The sequence below is a fragment of the Lethenteron reissneri genome, chromosome 56 (assembly GCF_015708825.2).
Source record: "Lethenteron reissneri isolate LAM-NWPU_2019-01 chromosome 56, ASM1570882v1, whole genome shotgun sequence".
NCBI lineage: Eukaryota > Metazoa > Chordata > Hyperoartia > Petromyzontiformes > Petromyzontidae > Lethenteron > Lethenteron reissneri.
In genome coordinates, this window is record NC_083834.1 from 2,505,601 (window position 1) to 2,525,384 (window position 19,784).

A 19,784-nucleotide genomic window follows, 5' to 3' on the forward strand; every position below is an offset into this window, starting at 1 on the left:
ACGAATTGCATCGACATCCGTGTCGGATAGACGAGTTTTGACGTCCAGCAGAAATCCAAATTTTGTGTTCAGGTCTTTTAGTCGTAAAAACCGTGTTGACATCTCCTGTTGAAGTCGATAAAATACGCTCTTCATAATGCGCACAATTTCTTCTTCTGCTGAAAGTCCTGCATCTCTTGCCAGTTCTCCTGGCATCTTCCGACGTCGTCTAATTCTTCTGTCCACATCGATCCCCCAGGCTGTGCATCTTGTTTTGGCGTTTTCTACAGCAACTTGGCTCAAATCATCACGAAGCTTGACAAATTCATGCTCCAAAGATTCAAGATCAGTTGCTGCTTCCTTGAAATTCATAGTAGGATCCTATAAGCGCTTCTGAACACGATCAATTTTTCCAAGAATGACATTCCAGAAATGTAATAAAACTATGAAATTAAAATTTAATACGCATGCATGTAACTGTTCTGCATCACTTCTGGTTTCAGGCGTCATAGTTACGTTCTCCGATAATTTGTCTAGCAGCCCTACTAGTTCATCCAGTCCTTCATAGATAGCTTTAACAACTTCTGATCGTGCACTCCAGCGTGTTTCAGACTCCCGCTTTACTGTGATGGGCACAGCTTTTTTTTAACTCTTCCCAACGAATTGTTGAACGAGAGAAAAACAAATATATACTTTCAACTGTTCCAAAAAATGTGACGACAAGTGGATCCTGTTTAGCTGAGTGTACTCCTGCTAAGTTTAAGCTGTGGTTGTCACAGTTGACAAACAATGCTCTGTGATTGTTGTTGTTTGGGACGTTCTTCCATGTAAGTTCTTAATAGGCGCGAGTACCAAAATAAAATTACATGACATGTAGGCTGTGTGTGGCGGGATATATAAACTTTTAGGTTGAGGTGTAGATTTGTGCAGTAGTTTCAGGCTGCCGCGCCCGCCGCAATAAGTTATAATGTAACGCTGTAAGCCTCATTTTGGCGCCCCTTTACCTTGGCGCCCGGGGACATATGTACCCCCCTGCCCCCCCCCCTAGCTACGCCTCTGACCCACCTCTCCCACCAAAATCAATCCCACCCCCCTCCCCACCACCACACACTTCCTCCACAACTTCACTCCTCTCTCCGACCTCACACCGACACCCAACTCCCCAACTCCCCCCTCCCGCCGCTCACCCACGCAGGGTTACGACGCTCCCGAGGTGATAAGAGAGAGAGGAGGAGGATTCCCCGGGGACTTCGTCCACGCGACGCCATGCTGACGACTCGATCTCCCGTACTCTTCATCTTCGCCGTGTTCCTGTCCCTGGGGATCTGCTACGTCTACTACAAGTTTCCGACTCTCCAATGCGGGTGAAGCGAGCGAGCGAACTCCGCGACATTTCGCCCATCACAAATTCGCCAGTACTGCCCTCGGTCACGCAGAATGCTCCTGTTATTTGTTACCCTCTTATCGAGAACTCTCCTGCCCCGTGTTACCCTCTTATCCAGAACCCTCCTATCACGTGTTACCCTCTTATCGAGAACTATGCTTGTTCTGTTACCCGCTTATCCGGAAATATTTTGTCCTTCGCGATTAGCACTGTTGGCTGCGTGAGATGCGAAATAAGTTCAACACACAGGCGTACAACTTCGCTCCCTCGCTTACTCACCCATAAATACTTACTCACTCATCCACCCACCCACAAGCTCAATCACCTACTCGATCACCCACTCACCGACTCACTCACTCACTCACCGACTCACTCACTCACCGACTCACTCACTCACCGACTCACTCACTCACCGACTCACTCACTCACGCAGTCGCTGACTCATTCAGCCACTCAACTCACCCACTTACACACTCACATCTCATGAGAAACTGGCGTGTGTGTTTGATCGTCTTAGATTAGCAGGAGCGGAAGTGTAGCGGTTAGCGACATGAGTTCGATTCCTTCTCAAGGCCAACACCTTGCACCCATTTCATGAACCGGTCCTGGGTCTAGGTCGGCTCAAATGAGTACCTGGTGCGATGTGTAAACTTCGCCACTTGGGATACAAAAGCGGCCGGGCGTGGAGCGGTCACTCACCCCCTCGTGTGCCAAAGTGCCGGCCTTGTTAGGTGCTCGCGAACATAATTTTCCCCAACAATCTGTGAAGGCTATGCGGGGGATCTGTGTCTTTGTTAGTTAATACTTTTTTTTCAGCAAGCTGGCCAAGATTGGGCAATACCGAGCCCACTTTTAGCCCAGTCTCAATGTATCTTTATGTGTCTGTATGAGTCTCTATACATCGCTATGTATCTATATGAGTCTCTATGTATCTGTATTGGTCTTTATATATCTCTATGTATCTCGATGCGTCTCTGTTTCTATATGAGTTTCTACGATGCTCTATGCATTTATATGAGTCTCCATGTACAGTATCTTTATATATTTATAAGTGTGAATCGTATTCTTGGGTCTTTCAGTAAAGTCACGTAGATAGGTTCAAAGAAAATTACAAAAGACTGCCTCAGCAGCTGTCCCCCTCTTGTTTTTCCTGATGACGAACTCTTGTGTTGCGATCGAAACGTCGTAGTTTTTGTTATTTTTTTGTTATTTTCTTTGAACCTATCTACGTGACTTTACCGAAAGACCAAAGAATATGAATTCCTGCAGTCACGAAAGCTTTAAGTCAAGACTTAAGTGTGAATCGCTAACAGCACTTGCTCCTACAGTCTGTTAAAGCTATACGGGGGTTCTTTGTCTTTGTTAGTTAATTACGTTCTTGAGTCGGCTGGATTGGGCAATAACTAGCCCACGTTTAACCCAGTCTCCATGTATCTCCTATGTATCTCTATGCGTCTATATCCATCTCTATGGGTATCTATGCGTCTTTGTTGTTGAGAGTATGACTCGGCGTGTGATGCAAACGAGTTATGAGCTTATACTCTTTGGTTGTTTCGGTAAAGTCACGTATGTATAAAATAAAACATATCATGACGTTTCGATCGCAACACAAGCGGTCGTCCTCACGCGGAAAAAATATAATCCAGCAGTGGAACTGCTAAACCAACGAGAGAGCAGTTACAACAAGGTTATATATAATAATAGGGTTACCCCCTTTTTTCTGGCAACAAAACTCAAACCTTTTTACAAGGTATCATGTCTGCATTAACCACAATACTTGTGGTCAAAATGCAAACAAAAAACACACTCTAATAATATATGCATTGCCCTTGAAACGGATTGGTCCACACCGGATTTCTTTTGAGCCTCGTCTAGCACCTAGACTAGAGGACGCCAAAAGACGCACAGCTCAAAGACAATGTACTATCAAAGTAACGAGGGTTCGGGGTAAGCAACTACATCATTATACCTCCTTTGCCAGTACCAAAATATAATAATAAATATAATAATAGGGTTCTGTGGCGTCGTTCTGCGTTGTACTTACGGCCCTGCGAGCGAGTGACTGGAGTGAATGAATGAATGGAGCGAGTGAATGAAGTGAATGAATGGAGCGAGCGAATGAAGTGATTGAATGAAGCGAGCGAACGAGTGGCTGGAGTGAATGAATGAATGGAGCGAGTGAACGAGTGGCTGGAGTGAATGACTGCAGCAAGTGACTGGAGTGAGTGAATGAATAAATGAATGGAGCCAGTGGTGGACCATCAATCAGTGAATCGACAATAGTTGGGCCGTGGCTTCGCTCCTGAATACCGGGCGGTGCCGGTCCAAGATGTTCATGAGTGGCGCTGTTCCCCTCCTGCCGTGTCACATCCGATTCCTTCCCTCGCGCCTCCATATCAGCAACGGCTGTCCACGTGCGGTGCGAAAGAAATCCAACCACAACATGGACACAGCCAGCCACAACCGGCCCCAGCCAGCCCCAGCCACGCGGGACAGCTAAGTGGAGGAATCCGCAAGATCATTGTGGCGTTACAGAGTGACCGCATCGCAGGCAAAGGCCAGCTGTGACTGCCTTCTGAGACGAGGAAGTTGCAATGTCCCAAATCAGGATTTATCTGTCCGGGCGAGTTCTGCTAGTTAGCACCTGGCACGTTAACACACACCACACCGGGCACGCAATTAAGGCAGAGTCGACCTAGGTGAGGCCCAGAACAGATCCAAATAATCGTCACCCCCGTGAGCAGGGAATCAAACTCGGGTGGGCGGGGCTCATAACGCAGTCGCGCCAACCGTTACCCCACCACTCCCTCTGCACACACACGGACACAAAGAAAAAGATCCCCCAAGCAGCTTTAGACGACTGTTGGGGCAAGTGCCGTTAGCAACAGGGTCCAAAATGGCGACATCGTTGTGCAGAGCCACGCTCTGGGTGGGATCGTTGATTGTGTAACGGTGTCGTGGTGACGGGGTGGTCGGAGGTGGCTGACGGATTGACCAGAGGAGGTTAACGGGGTGACTAGGGGTGGCTGACGAGGTGACAGGAGGTGGCTGATTGGGGGTGACTGACAGGGTGACCGGAGTTCAGCTGACAGGTTGACCGGGGGTGACAACTACTACAATTCCCACGTACAATCCTATTACGATTCCTACTACTACGATTCCTACCACTACAATTCCTACTACTACAATTCATACTACTACAATTCTTAATCCTACGATTCCAATTACTCCTACTCGTTCTACGCGTTAAACGGACTTCAAAGAGAGCGCTGTAACTCAGTGGCCGTGACTCGAGTTATTACACCTCGTCTTGCCATAACCATTTCTTCTGATCTTTTCTCACGCTCGCGTAATGTCCTGTGACACCTCTAACTTCCGTTGAGGGGGGTGGGGAGGGATAGGGGGGTGCCGAGAGGTGGTTCGGTGTTATCGTTGCGATAGGAGAGAAATACGGAGTGAATGAATGGAACGAGCGATTGGAGTGAATTAAGTTAGTGAGCGACTGGAGTGAATGCATAGAACGAGCGATTCACTGGAGTGAATGTATGGAGCGAGCGAGTCACTGGAATGAATGAATGGAGTGAGTGAATGAAGTGAATGAATGGAGCGAGCGAACGAGTGGTTGGAATGAATGACTGCAGCAAGTGACTGGAGTGAATTAATGGAGTGAGCGAGTCACTGCAGTGAACGAATGGAGTGAGCGAGTCTCAGGAGTGAATGAATGAAGCGAACGAGTGAATGGAGTGAATGAATATAGCGAACGAGTCAATTAAATTAATAAATGGAGCGAGCAAACGAGTAGCTGGAGTGATTTATTGAAGCAAGTGACTGTAATGAATAAATGGAGTGAATGAATGGAGCGAGTGAACGAGTGTCTGTAGTGAATGACTGCAGCAAGTGACTGGAGTGAATGAATAGAGCGAATGAGTGAATGGAGTGAATGAATAGAGCCAACGAGTGAATGGAGTGAATGATTGGAAGGAGCGAATGAGTAGCTGGAGTGAATTATTGCAGCAAGTCACTGGAGTGAATAAATGGAGCGAGCGAGTCACTGGAGTGAATGATTCGGAGCGAGTGAATGGATGGAGTGAATTAACGAGTGGCTGTGGTGAATGACTGCAGCAAGTGACTGGAGTGAATGAATTCAGCAAGCGAGTCAATAGAGTGAATTAATGGAGTGAGCGAGCGAACGATGGGCTGGAGTGAATGACTGCAGCAAGTGACTGGAGTGAATGAATGGAGCAAGCGACTGGAGTGAGTGAATTATTGAATGAATGGAGCCAGTGGTGGACCATCAATCAGTGCATCGACGAAAGTTGGGCCGTGGCTTCGCTCCTGAATACCGGGCGGTGCCGGTCCAAGAGGTTCATGGGGTGGCGCCGTTCCCCTCTCGCCGTGTCACATCTGATTCCTTCCGCCACGCCTCCATATCAGCAACGGCTGTCTACGTGCGGTGCGAAAGAAGTCCAACCACAACACGGACACAGCCACCCACAGCCAGTCCCAGCCACGCGGGGCAGCTAAGTGGATGAATCAGCAAGATCATTGTGGCGTTACAGAGTGACCGCATCGCAGGCAAAGGCCAGCTGTGACTGCCTTCTGAGACGAGGAAGTTGCAATGTCCCAAATCAGGATTTATCTGTCCGGGCGAGTTCCGCTAGTGAGCACCTGCTGGCACGCGTGACCAGCACAGCTCCAGCCCCCCCCCCCCCCCCCCCCCCCCCCCCAGTGCTGAGAACGTTTCCACCACTGCACCGGGTGCTCATTTAAGGCTGAGTCGAGCTTCTGGGGAAGGGGGTGGGGAAGGCCGGCATGGGACACGACGGGAGTGTGTGGGCAGCATCACGCCCGGCCGCCTTTGTATCTCCCTAGCGGTAATGTTTGCACAGCGCACCAGGTACGGTGTTCATTTGAGGTTGAGTCGACCTAGGGGTGGCAGGGGTGGTCCAGGGGTGGTGGGGTGAGGGTTTACACTTTTGTGGCTCTTCCGTTGTCTCCATTGTCGTCGTCCGCTGGACTTGGAGCTTCTCGGAGCCAGGAGGCCTCTTCAGCAAGGCCAAGGGCTTAAAATGATTTTTATACTTACTTCAACATTTTATCTACAAAATTACACCTTGCCATATTTACAACATGTTACCCTATTTGTATTTTAGGATTGTATATTACGGCTAGTTTACATTTTATATTGTATACTTATTCAAAATTGTACATACTTTAGCCCCTGAGTATTAGTTAGACTTTGTAATTTTAGTATAGTTAGACTGTATAGCACTTATTTAAGTGTTAAGATTCCTACATGTTGAATGTATGCACCTTCCTGCCATAGTAAATTCCTTGTTTGTGCAAACTTTCATGGCGAATAAAACCCTTTCTGATTCTGAACAGCACTTGCCTCAACAGTCTGTTAGTGCTATGATCCCGGCCATCCCAGTTCGATTCCCGCTCACGGCCAACACCGGTGACGAATATCTGAACCGGTTGTGGGCCTCCCCCTAGGTCGACTCAGCCTCAAAAGAGTACCTGGTGACCCCCCACTGGGGAGACAAAGGCGGCCGGGCGTGGCGCTGGTCACCCACTCCCTCGTGTGCCACAGTGACGGCCTTCATAGGTGCTACTCCCTCATGGCACTTGCCCCAACAGTCTGTTATAGGCTGCACGGGGGATTCTTTGTCTTTGTGTGCAATGGTGGGGGAGTGGTAGTGTAGCCGTCAGCAGGCTGCTAAGCGGAGGTGGAGGGTGTCGCTGGAGTGGTTGGTGGAGGTGTGCGTGGCGAGCGGTGGTGCAGCAGTTAGCGCTACACTGCGCTACGAGCCCCGGCTACCCGGGTTCGAATCCCGCTCACGTCCAACACCGGCGACGATGATCTGAACTTGTCATGGGCCTCCCTTAGGTCGACTCGGCCTCAAATGAGTATACCTGGTGCGGCGCTTAAAGATCGCCACTGTGGGAGACAAAGGCGGCCGGGCGTGGCTGCTGGGCCACCCACCCCATCGTTGTGCCGTGCCGGCCTTTATAGGTGCTACTCGCGAACAGCACCTTGCCCCAACAGTTACAGTCTATACAGGGGACGAGGGGGGTTAAAAATTTTGTTTTGGGGGTGTCGGTAAAATGTACCTGTAAATAACTCTCAATGCGGCAATGATCATCCATCCAGGGCCCCACTCGGAACCGCGAACGGCCTGGACTCAAACCGGTAATTTTACACTTCCTATTGGGTTGCTTTACCATCTTTTACCATGCCCATTGAAAACCTAATCTTACTTGTTTTTTTCCACGCGGAAATGTTATCATCGCTCGCGCCTGTGATTTGCATCGTCCCCCCCACCCTCTTCCTCATGACACCGACATGGGGGGGGGGGGGGTGATTGTCCAGATAGTCCACGCATGCAGCTGCTACGGCTGCTGCATTTGGCACGCAGTTCACAGGGACGGCCTCCACAGAGCCGGAAGGATGCCCTGGTGGTCCCAACCTTTTAACTTGGGGGGGGGGGGGGGTATCTCCACCCCTCCTCCTGAGTGTGCCGGATAATGCCCTGGCAAGAATTAGTCAACATCGCCTCACCAGAAACGCCGAGGATTGTTATTGTGTTGGTTACGGACGTAGCCAACCGGGATGATCAGAGGATGGGGTGACTGTGTGGGTGAGTGACTATGTGAGTGAGCGAGTAAGCATGTGAGTCTATGCATGTGTAATGAGTGACTTCCGTGACACGTTATGTAGAGGGTACTTCTTCTTGTTTCTTACGGTTAAGTCACGTAGAAGGGAAATAATACAATAATAAAACATAATAAAATACAATTCTCACGACGTTTCGGACACAACGCAAGCAGCCGTCCTCAGGTGAAGAACAGGTCTGTCAGAAAGACAGCGTCTGAATGAACACCACCAAGCTTGGCAGCGTATATTTAAGCTGGGTTAGGGGAGGAAGGGCGCCTTGACAAAGGAATTTGCGTATCATCAGAGGAATTTAGCATATTTATGGAAATGCAGATATGGGATTAGTCACTACTTGTAGAATGCGTAGGAGGGGGGAGGGTCACAAAGTCATCTTATGCCCGTGCATTATGTAGGATTAGCAGCAACAAAGGGAGGAGGAAGGGTTAGCAGTAATAAAAGGAAATAATTTTAATAGTAAGGAAGTGCAGCAGCCAAACCACCACGTAAAAAAACTAAAATATAAACTACATCAATATCATCAATATACTAAATATACTCTCCAATAAGCTGAGCTACTAACAGTAAGTCATACATTACAATTCTACGTCGCAAAAAATATAATATGCCTCCAGCTAAACTTTTTTCTCTTACATCACACGGGTCTACCCCGTACTATATACTGCCATAGACAAACCCAACATTAAATTATATACTGCATTACTATACACCACCTTAGACTATACATTGTATTATTACACTATGTATTATTCTACCCACCCTACTGTATATCACACTGCTGTATATTCACTATACAATTACGATACTATATATTATCTTATACATTATATTAAACATTACACTTTTATACTATTTATTATTATACAATCTGCTATACACTATACCATTGACCGTCGTAGTGTATAGCAGATTGTATAATAATAGTATAAAAGTGCAATGTTTAATATAATGTAAAAAGGTAATATATATAGTATCGTAATTGTATAGTGAATATACAGCAGTTTGGTATACAGTAGGGCGGGTAGAATAATACATAGTGTAATATTACAATGTATAGTCTAAGGTATAGGGTGGTGTATAGTAATGCAGTATATAATTTAATGTTGGGTTTGTCTATGGCAGTATATAGTATGGGGTAGATCCGTGTGAAGTTTCTCGGCTAACCTTACCTGTTACCTTTGCCCCAGATGCACCTCCTTCTCTGATTAGTTGTTACTTAACCCCTTCCAGGCCAGCAGGTGTCACACTGTCATTACACACGTGTAGTGATGACTTGACACACTTCTCTTGAGATGGCACTTTATTGAAGACACGTTCACTTGACATCAGTCAGAGATCCCCACTGCAACGGCCCCGAGTCTCCCTCACATCTTCCTTATATACCAACCGAGTCCATGCCCCCCTTCTCAATCCATCTTGCTGACTGGACGCTCGCTCCACTGGCAGACTCTACCTTCCTCTTCCAGCACCTGACCACGCTCCCTTCTCGAATATTCCCGTAGTCACCAGTATCTTCGCACTCACAACTGATGCCCTTGTCATTACCTCCCATGGCCACCAGTCTCTTCGCACTCACAACTGCTACCCCTGTCATTACCTCCAGCGGCCACCAGTCCCTTCGCACTCACGACTGATACCCCTGTCATTACCTCTCGTAGCCACCAGTCCCTTCGCACTTGCAACTGGTACCCCAGTTATTACTTCCCGCGGCCACCAGTCTCTTCGCACTCACAACTGACACCCCTGTCATTACCTCCCGATGCCACCAGTCTCTTCGCACTCGCAACTGATACCCCTGTCATTACCTCCCGCGGCCATCAGTCCCTTCGCACTCACAACTGATACCCCTGTCATTACCTCCCGTAGCCACCAGTCCCCGGCGGGACTAACCACGCTCAGGGGGACTATTCGGCGGGACTAATGCTGCTCAGGGGGACGAACGACACTCGGGGGGAAGAGTGCCACTCGGGTCGACTAACAATTCTCAGAGGAACAAACGATGTTCCGGGGGACTAACGGCGCTCGGGGGGACTAACGCCACTTGGGGAACTAACGACGCTTGGAAATTAATGACGCTCGGCAGAACTAACGATACTCAGCAGGACTAAAAACGTTAAGCGGGACTAACGACGCTCGAGAGGACTAATGAAGCTCGGTCGAACAAATGACGCTCAGGGCTACTAGTGACGCTTGAGGGAACTAACAACGCTCAGGGGGAAATAATGATGCTTGGGGGGACTAACAACGTTCAGCGGGATTATTGACACTTGGGGGACTAACGATGATCAGGGGGGCTAACGATGCTCGGGGGGAATAATGCTGCATTGGGGGACTAACACTGCAAGGGGGGACTAACGACACTTGGGGTAATAATGACGGTTGGCGTGACTAACGACGCTCGGCAGGATGAACCACATTCGGGGGTACTAATTCCACTCGGGGGGACTAGCGATGTTCCGGGGGACTAACGACGCTCGGGGAGACTAATGGTGCTCGTGGGGACTAAGGATGCTCGGGGGGACCAACGTCGCTTGGGGGACTAACGACGCTTGGAGATTAATGACGCTCGGCAGAACTAACGATACTCGGCAGGACTAACAACGCTCAGCGGGACTAACGACGCTTGGGGGGACTAACAGCGCTCCGAGAGACTAGGGATGCTCGGGGGGACTAATGCCACTTGGGGGACTAGCGACGCTTGGAGATTAACGACACTCAGGTGGACTAACGACGCTTGAGGGACTAACGCTGCTCAGCGGGACTAACGATGCTCGGCGGGATGAACGCCACTCTTGGGTGACTAACGACACTCGGGGGGACAATCGACGCTCATCGGGACTAATGACGCTCGGTGGGACTAACGACGCTCTGGGATGGACTAACCCCGCTCGGGGGGACTAAAGATGCTTGTGAAACTAACGCCGCTTGGGGGGCTAATGACGATCAACGGGACTAACAACGTTCAGCGTTATTAACAATGCTTGGGGAGCTAACGACACTCGGGGGGACTAACGACGCTCGGGGGGACTAACTCTGCTCAGGGGCACTAATGATGCTCAGCGGGACTAACGACACTCAGCGGGATGAACGCCGCTCTTGGGGAAATAACGACGCTCGGCGGGACGAACGAGATTCGGGGGGACTAACGCCACACGGCAGGCATAACGACGCTCATGGGGACTAACGACGCTCGGCTTTACTATTGACATTCGGGGGGACTAACGACGCTCAGGGGGTCTAACGATGCTCGTGGTGACTAACGACACTTGGGGGACTAACAACCCTCAGGGGGACTAACGATTCTCGGGGGGACTCACGCCGCTTAGGGCGCCTAGCAACATTTGGGGGGACTAATGCCGCTCGGCGGGACTAACGGCGCTCTGGTTTGCTTTGTCGTTGCAGAGCGATGTCCAGCATGCCGCGTGACATCTTACAGCACCACCAGGTACGTCCACTCTCTCACCCCCAGCCACTTCCCACAAGTTTTGCGAGTGAATGAGTGAGCACGTGCGTGAGCATATGAGTTTGCGAACGGCTGAGTGAGCATGTGAGTATGTGAGTGAGTGAGCGTGTGAGTGAGCGTTTGAGTATGCGAGCGATTGAGTGAGTGTGCGAGCGAGTGAGTGTGTGAGCGAGTAAGTTAGCGTGTTAGTGTCCGAGCGAGTGAGTGAGCACGTGAGTGTGTGAGTGTGCGAGTGTGTGAGCGAGTGAGTGAGCATTTGAGTGAGCGTGTGACCATGTGAGAGAGTGTGTGAGGCAGTAATTGAGTGAGTGAGCATGTGAGTGAGTGTGTGAGTGAGTCGGGAGCCGTAGTATAGCGGTTATCACGCTGCGCTACGAACCTCGCTTCGCGCTCACGGCCAACACCGGTGACGATTATCTGAACCGGTCCTGGACCTCCCCTCGGTCGACTCAGCCACAAATGAGTACCTGGTGCGGTGTGTAAACATCGCCACTTGGAGAGACAAAGGCAGCGGTGCGTGGTGCCGGCCACCCACCCCCTCGTGTGCCGTTCCGGCCTTCAAAGGTGCTCTCTTACAGCACTTGCCCCAACAGTCTGTTAAAGGCTATACGGGGGTCTTTGTCTTTTTGTTATTTTTTTTCGAGCACTGAGTGAGCTTACAACAGCCTGCGCTTGGTCGACAGCTTGCAAGCCATGCACGCCGAGTTTCCAGTTCATGGCAAAGTGAGAGTTATACAAAAAAAGTCGAGATGTCATCCCTGGGGTTGTTTTGGTTTTGCGGACGGTTGTGTTACGCCGAGCGAACAGCGCAGCAGAGCCTCAGCATAACCCCTCCCCTCCCCAGGGATCACGGGAGAAGTTGCGTAACCGCGAACTACACCGATGCGCTTAGACAAATCTGATCACGCGCGTAAGAGCGCCTCGAAAGCGGGTGGGCAAAACGTGGCGGGGGTAGTGGTGGTGGGGGTGGTGGTGGGGGGTGATGATGGGGGATGGGGGATGGGGGGGTGAGGGTGGGGGATGGTCGGGTGAGGGTGGGGGGTGGTGGGAGATAGGTAGGGGGTGGTGTGAGTGGTGTGGGTGGTAGTGGTGGGGACGTGGTGGTGGGGGAGGGGGTGTGGGGCTGGTGGTGGGGGGGTGGTGGGGGTTGTGTGGGTGGTAGTGGTGGGGGGTGGTGGTGGAAGGGTGGGGGGGGAGTAGGGGGGCGGTGGGGCGTGAGGTGGTGGGGGGTGGTCTGGGTGGTAGTGGTGGGGGGGTGGTAGTGTGGGTGGTTGAGGTGGGGGGGGGGTGATGGGGGTGGTGTAGGGGTGCGAAACGTGGACCCCTCTAATGGAGCATCTTTGCCGGTTGGAAACATTTAGGCTGGCTGGCCTGCCTACGATCCATCCTGGGCTTAACCAGGCTGGATTGTGTGAGGAGCTCACAAATCCTTGAAAGATCTGGATAAAGTCCCATCGGTGAGCTCCTCCGGCAGTCAAGGCTGCGTTGGCTGGGTCATGTAGCCCGCATGCCCAGCCACCGCATGCCTAAACAGCTTTTGTTCGGACGGATCGAGGGGGCTAAACGGGCGCGGCACGGGCTAGAGAAGAGATGGAGTGATGTGGTACAGGAGGACGTGGAGCTGTGTGGACTTGCCGATGACTGGTACCAGCGGTGTCAAGATCGGCCTCTGTGGAGGAGGCTCGTGAAGGACGCTATTGGGCAGTTGGAGGCAGTCGTCCTCCAACAACAACGGAGGGCGGAGGAGTGACGCTCACAACAACGAGCGGAGCGCCGGGTGGCTAAAGCACAGCAAGTTGGCACAGTAGGGGGCACAGGTGGTGCATCAGCCAGTCATCTCGGTCATCTCAGTCAGTCGACCCGTGGCACCTGGGTCTGCCCCGTGACCTCCTGCCAGCGGGCGTTCGACACTTCACGTTCGACACTTCACGTGGTGACGTCACCGCCACTTAGTGGCGAATGGCGGTTGTTGTTGTTGGGGTGGGGGGTGATGGGGGGGTGGTGTGTTTGGGGGTGGTGAGGGGGTGGTGGTGGGGGGAGGAGTGGCGACCCGCGTCGTATACAGAATCATCGAGGGTGATCTCGCAAAACCCTCCATCAAAGTGCCGTTCACCACCACCACGTGTGTGTGTTTTGGGGTGATCACCGCCACCAGCACGTGTGTGTGTGTTGGGGCCTCCACAGGTCCCTTTGGCTGGGTGCATCTCCGCGGTGGCTGTGGACGAGAGCGTCGCGGTCGTCAACTTCCGACGATGGCTTTGACGCTCATCGGCGCTCTCTTTGTAGTTTGCTCGCGATTGTTTATCTACAAAAAGTGAAGTTCGGTTCAATTACCCTGATTCGGCTCCCGCTAATATCTCAATGCCACCCCCCTACCCACCCGACACCCCTCCTCCAAAACTAAACCCTTTATAGCTGCATGATAAATAAATGTTCCGGTATAATCTGGGATTTTTGTGTTCGTTTAACTTGTTTGCGCTGTAGCGTGCCCATTCGGAGGTGCGGGGTGAAGACAACAAAGTATAATGTACTTTTAAGGAAATGATTGACCCTGACTAGTTAATAATGGAGGCGGAGGGGCAATGAGGTCTTCATCCAGCAGTGGATTGACCCTGGCTGGTTGATGACGACAATGACTGTAATTCCAAGCCTGCCGCAATCAGCAGCTGACCCTTGTGCCCCGTGTGCTTCTCACCTCGCAGGAGGTGAGGAGGCGAGGTGAGGCGACGACGGTCGATGGTGAGCAGCAGATCGCTGGGTGAGTCCACAGGGCAAAAGACAAAGATCCGCCGTGTAGCCTGCAACGGACTCTTGGGGCAAGTGCTGTTAGTGAGCACCTGCGAACGCCGGCACGGCACACGAGGGGGTGGGTGTCCAGCACCACGCCCGGCCGCCTTTGTCTCCCCGGTGGCGATGTTTTTACACACCACACCAGGTACTCGTTTCTGGCTGAGCCGACCTAGGGAAGGCCCAGTACCGGTTCAGATAATCGTTATCGGGGTTGGCCGTGAGCGGGAATCGAACTCGGGTCGCCAGGTTCGTAGCGCAGCGCTCTAACGACTACACTACTGTAGTAAGTATTCAGGAGGCTTTGACGACGGGGTCGGAGGCACACTTATTTATTAACACCCACTTGTGCACAGTAACGGGTACACACAGTACTTAAAGGGGTATCGTCCCCTTCACTCGTCTAACAGGGAGACACAACATCTAACCCCGCTAACCTACGCCCGAGTCCTCCACTACGGAGCTAGGGGAGGCTACCTATCCCAGCCCTGGTCAAGCTGGGATCCCGGCACCCTGAGTCTCCAGACCGGCTCTTATAAGAACGTCAGTCTGGGCTCTCGGGGCCACGCCACCGGCTTGCCCTGGTCGGCCCTGACAAGGACAGCGAGCCAGGGGAGCTCCGGGGCCTATTCTAGCTGGTCTTCAGTCTTCGCTGGTTTAAGCTAATACTCGACATCGAGCCCTCCGGCTCACCACCTTTTATAGTACTCGGCCCCCGGGAGGGGCCCGTGGGGGATGCAGGTGCGGACGTCGGTGTGAGCACCTCCTCTGTGTACGGCCCTAACCACGCCCCTTGTGTTTGTTAGCCATCCGTGCCCATACACAATTACACCTCTACATCACCCTCCCCTGTACAGCTCGCAGCCGTCCCCGGCTGCAAAAAAATCAGAATAAAGGTGCATCCCTCCCCAACACCGTGTGTGCCTCGCGTAATTTTAACAAGAACAATGACAACCATAACAACAGAAACAGGAAGAAAAAAAATAACCCGAATGCACCCCCCCGAATAAATACCCCATTCCGCAAAACCAACATATATACACGCGCTCCGGACGCCTCGCCCCACCGTCCGCAAGGGCCCCCCAACGGCCGACCTCACAAAAGTCTGCGCGTTTTGGCGCGCGTTCTCGCGGCGGGCCCGTCACAAGGGCCCGTCCCGGCACGCTCAGTGGCGGTTGTTGACGGTCCGGGTGCGAGAGAGTCTGGCTTCGCTGCCGAGTGACCCCCGACCCCCCCGGGAGGGGTTGGCGGTCGTGGACCCGTCACTCCTGTTGCACCTGGAGATGGAACAGTTGATGTCAGGTTAGGCGAAAGCAGCGACGTCAGGGAGTCGGCGGACCCCTCACACGTTTGGCCATGCGTGTGTGTGTGCGAACCACGGGGCGGCGCAATGAACGGTTTCAACCTTGAGGGGTGCACGTACCACCGACGCCTCCCCCATTTGACGCGTACACATTGCGGCCGCAAGACCTGTACGACCTCCACGGGCCGCCGCCACGGCCGTACCAACTTTGACGAGGTCGCCAGCGGCACCTGGGGACAGTGCAACCATGCCCTGTCCCCCGGTTTCCATTTGAACACATGAACCCGCCCCAGCCTAAGCCTCTCGTTCGCCTTCTGGCGGAGTTCAGAATTTTGCACGGCCGCTTCCCGCGCCTCAGATAATTTGCCGATGTTAAATTTAACGTGTTCGGACAATGTAGACTTTGCCTGAGGCGCCGAGAGCTTCAGCTGGGTCGTCACAGGGGGGTTAGCCTCGCGGCCATACATTAAAAAGAAAGGTGAAAATCCGGTGGCCGCATGGGGAGCCATCCTGTAGGCTTGTAACACACTGGCAATGCGAAGGTCCCAATCTGTCTGGAATTCCGATACCTGCTGGGACAGCATGGACGTGATAGTCGATGCAGCCGTTCCACCATCCCGTCAGTTTGTGGGTGATACGGGGAGGTCCGAATTTTCTCCGTACCCAAGAGGTCGCACACCTCGCGGAGGAGTTTCCCCGAAAAATTCTTACCCTGGTCAGTCAGCAGCCGTTCCGGAGCACCCTTGTCGAGGACATAGCCCTGGACAAAGGCCTCCGCGATGGCTGCTGCCGACTGGTTGGCCAGGGGCCAGGCCATGGGCCATCTCGTGAAGTATTCGACCCCTGTCAATAAATACCTATTTCCCCTGGGTGTAGCGGGAAATGGCCCGAGAATATCCAGAGCAACGAGCTCGTTAACCCGGGAAACCTTTATGGACTGCAGCGGAGGGTTGGACCCCCTCGCTGGTGGCTTCCGCTGCGCGCATTGCGTGCACGACCCCAGGAGATCCCCCACGTCCTTTGCCATGCCCGGCCAGAAGAAATCGAGCTGGAGCATGGCAAAGGTCTTGTGAACCCCCAAGTGCAGGAGCCGCTCATGCGCAGCCCATACCACCTTACCCCTCAATGCTGCAGGCACCACGAGCCGTTGGCGGCGGGATTTTCCGTCCCAGTGCATTAAAAGCCCCTGGAACAACCCCCACAAGTCAACGTTCCCCACCCCCTGACTAACCCCCCCGGTGTGACGGCGCAGAGCGAGGAGGGAGGTGTCCTCCATTTGGAGGCGTCCCCACTCCGCAACCGACAACCCCAGCAACGAATCCCTCCACTACGGAGCTAGGGGAGGCTACCTATCCCAGCCCTGGTCAAGCTGGGATCCCGGCACCCTGAGTCTCCAGACCGGCTCTTATAAGAACGTCAGTCTGGGCTCTCGGGGCCACGCCACCGGCTTGCCCTGGTCGGCCCTGACAAGGACAGCGAGCCAGGGGAGCTCCGGGGCCTATTCTAGCTGGTCTTCAGTCTTCGCTGGTTTAAGCTAATACTCGACCTCGAGCCCTCCGGCTCACCACCTTTTATAGTACTCGGCCCCCGGGAGGGGCCCGTGGGGGATGCAGGTGCGGACGTCGGTGTGAGCACCTCCTCTGTGTACGGCCCTAACCACGCCCCTTGTGTTTGTTAGCCATCCGTGCCCATACACAATTACACCTCTACACTACCGCTCCCCACACACACACGCAAACAACAACCGCCATTCGCTACTAAGTGGCGGTGACGTCACCACGACGCTTGTATCAGGCCATGTGCACCTTGAGGCCACGTGAAGTGTCGAACGCCCGCTGGCAGGAGGTCACGGGGCAGACCCAGGTGCCACAGGTCGACTGACTGAGATGACCGAGATGACTGGTTGATGCTCCACCTGTGCCCCCTACTGTGCCAACTTGCTGTGCTTTAGCCACCCGGCGCTCTGCTCGTTGTTGTGAGCGTCGCTCCTCTGCCCTCTGTTGTTGTTGGTGGGCGACTGCCTTCAACTGCCCAGTAGCGTCCTTCACGAGCCTCCTCCACTGAGGTCGATCTTGACACCTGTACCAGTCATCGGCAAGTCCACTCAGCTCCACTTCCTCCTGTACCACGTGACTCCATCTCTTCTCTAGCTCGTGCCGCGCCCGTTTAGCCCCCTGTCGATCGAGCGAGCAATTGCAGGGCATGCATGTAGGGATTTCGTTTGTTTTGGTTTGTTTGTGGGGTGATGTGGGTGGGTGGATTTGGTGGACAGGGAGCGCCCAGGGGGGGGGGGGGGGTGGTGGGTCACAGTGCTCTTGAGTCCGTCTGTGATGTCAGAGCTGCAGGGTGGTGCAGGATGCGCTGGGCTCGAATGGGGAGATCACGAAACTCGAGACGTGGGTGGGTGGGGGGTGGACAGGTCGGGGGTGGGCGGGTGGTAGGTGGATGGTGGGTAGAGGGTGGGTGGGTGGGTTGATGGGTGGGTTCGTTGGTGGGTGGGTGGGTTGGTAGTGGATGGGAGGGGTGAGTGGGTTGGTGGGTGGGTTCGTTGGTGGATGGATAGTGGGGTGTTGTTGGGTGGGTTGGTGGTGGGTGGTGGATAGCGGGGTGGGTAGAGGGGTGGGTGGGTAGTGGGTGGGTTCGTTGGTGAGTAGTGGGTGGGGTGGGTGGTGGGTGGATTGGTGGCTGGTGGGTGGGTTCGTGGTTGGTAGGTGGTTGGTGAGTTGGTGGGTGGGTTGTGGATGGGGGGTGGGTGGGGGTGGATAGTTGAGTTGGTGGGTGGGTGGGTAAGTGGGTGGGTTGGTGGGTGGTGGGTGCGTTTGTGGGTTGGTGGGTGGTTTGGTATTTGGTGGGTGAATTGGTGGTTGGTGAGTTGGTGGATGAGGGGTGGGTGGGGGTGGGTAGTTGGGTTGGTTGGTGGGTGGTGGGTGGATGGCTGTATCCATTTGGTACAGATATAATGGGAGGCTGATCGATCTATTGGTCAACCATGTTATGTATGTCGATGATCTGGTGATTGCTGTTCACTCGGAAGAGGAGTTGGAGGTGTTGCTGCTGAACCTGGAGAGTGTCACTAAGAGGTGGGGCCTTACCATCAATTTTCTTGCTGTGAATTTCACACCTGATGATGATTGCTTTTGTTGCAGTTGAAACGTTGTGAAAATTTTATTGTTTAATATTTTTCTTATTTTATTATTTCCCTTCTACATGACTTTACCGAAAGAACCAAGAATATGAATCCCTGCAGTCACGAAAGCTTTAAATCAAAACTAAACACCTGTTCTTATATTTTGGTACTGGCAAAGGAGGTCCCATGATATTTAACATCTATTCGACCACGTAGTTCGTCAAGACTTCAATACCTGTACCGGAGGAATTTCCATCTGGTACAGATACAGTGGGAGGATGATCGATGCCCGGGTGTGGTCAAGGGATGGATCTCTATAGCTCAACTATATTATTTATGCCGATGATCTGGTAATTGCTGCTCACTCAGAGGAGGAGTTGGAGGTGCTGCTCCTGAACCTGGAGCTTGCAACTAAGAGGTGGGGCCTTACCATCAGCCCCACCAAAATTAAGTACCTGCCTGGGCATTTTGTACCATCAGACGCTCCACCCCCACAACTCCCAATTGGTGATCGGGCAGTTTTGGAGAGAGAAGAGAGTTTCCCATACTTGGACAGTGTGCTTATGACTGCTCCGATTTGACAGCAGAAGTCTCACTCCGAATAAATCGAGTGGCATTATCTCTTCATCGGTTGCGTCACCCTGTGTGGAAGCTACCTGGTCTGTCGCTCCGCACGAAGCTTCAGGTCTTCTCGGCTACGGTCATTCCCTCCCTTCTCTACGCTTGCGAAACGTTGACCCCCCTAATGGAACATCTTTGCCCGTTAGAAACATTTAGGCTGGCCTGCCTATGATCCATCCTGGGTTTAACCAGGCTAGATTGTGTGATAAGCTCACCTATTCTTGAAAGATCTAGACAACGATGAGCTACTGCGTTGGCTGGGTCATGTAGCCCGCATGCCCAGCCACTGTATGACTAAACAGATTTTGTTCAGCTGGATCCAGGGGGCTAAACGGGCGTGGCACAGTCTAGAGAAGAGATGGAGTGATGTGGTATAGGAGGATGTGGAGCCGAGTGGACTTGCCGATGATTAGTACCAGCGGTGTTAAGATCAGCCTCTGTCGA

At 52.6% G+C, this 19,784-nt stretch overlaps 1 protein-coding gene across 2 annotated transcripts in view; it reads left to right on the top strand.

The window, feature by feature from the left end:
* The first annotated feature begins 1,112 nt into the window (after positions 1-1,112).
* LOC133356969 (alpha-2,8-sialyltransferase 8E-like) overlaps positions 1,113-19,784 on the top strand; it is a 55,244-nt gene continuing 36,572 nt past the window's right edge. Inside the window, exons 1-4 of one of the 2 annotated variants that reach the window (XM_061574698.1) lie at positions 1,113-1,343; positions 7,518-7,556; positions 11,442-11,484; positions 14,205-14,260. In XM_061574698.1, the coding sequence (XP_061430682.1) occupies positions 1,246-1,343; positions 7,518-7,556; positions 11,442-11,484; positions 14,205-14,260 (236 nt within the window). In that variant the 5' untranslated portion in view covers positions 1,113-1,245. The remainder of the gene's footprint in view (positions 1,344-7,517; positions 7,557-11,441; positions 11,485-14,204; positions 14,261-19,784) is intronic. The other variant, XM_061574699.1, reaches the window with a different exon arrangement.